The 660-nt window shown below is 29.1% G+C and overlaps 1 protein-coding gene across 1 annotated transcript in view; it reads right to left on the bottom strand.

Moving 5' to 3' along the window:
• LOC105624897 (guanine nucleotide-binding protein subunit beta-5) overlaps window positions 1-371 on the bottom strand; it is a 1578-nt gene extending 1207 nt beyond the window's left edge. Inside the window, exons 1-2 of the mRNA XM_012206241.1 lie at window positions 266-371; window positions 24-191 (exon numbers count right to left, since the gene is read on the bottom strand). Coding sequence (XP_012061631.1) covers window positions 24-191; window positions 266-371 — 274 coding nt within the window. The remainder of the gene's footprint in view (window positions 1-23; window positions 192-265) is intronic.
• Between the last annotated feature and the right edge of the window lie 289 nt (window positions 372-660).

The raw sequence follows: 660 nt of genomic DNA, 5'->3' as shown, positions 1-660 counted from the left end.
ATATACTATATAATTTTATATACATGTAAAATAAAAATGCTTGAGAAGACTTACCTGTGAAGAAGAAACAATATGACGCTTATCAGGAGACCAATCAGAACATAAAACTTTGGCTTGATGTCCTTTTAAGATACGTCTAGGTTTTACATTTATACAATTAATTGCTTCAAGTCTATCTGCTACACTGGCAACTGAAACGAAATATAAAAAATATGATATAAAAGAATATATTGATTGATATCAATCAATCATTTATTATGCTTACGTGTAATATCATTTAACTTTTGTCGTTCATCTTCCAAGCGTTTCTTTAAACATTCTGCTTCTTTCGCTAGCTTCTCTATATGTTCCAACTCAGTTGCCGAGTCCATATTATAGCTATTACTTGTTGATCAACTTTTTGATATACAATAAATTTCATAAATAGATGATCTATACACTAAAATTCCATATATGTCAAAGTTGTACATATACACCTATATATATCAACTCTAATACGATTTATGCATCTTTACGACAATTGTAAATCCCTTGTAAATCATAAATGATTCATTGCACAATCAGCAATAGGCAGTATTATTAATTGTTACTCCATTAGAATTATAAATATAATTTATTACATTCGCACGCGCACGGAATGCCATTTTTTCACAAGCGAGA

Source organism: Atta cephalotes (assembly GCF_000143395.1).
Source record: "Atta cephalotes unplaced genomic scaffold scaffold00094, whole genome shotgun sequence".
Taxonomy (NCBI): Eukaryota; Metazoa; Arthropoda; class Insecta; order Hymenoptera; family Formicidae; genus Atta; species Atta cephalotes.
Note: the sequence above shows the minus strand (reverse complement) of the source record. Positions and strands in the feature narration are given on the sequence as shown.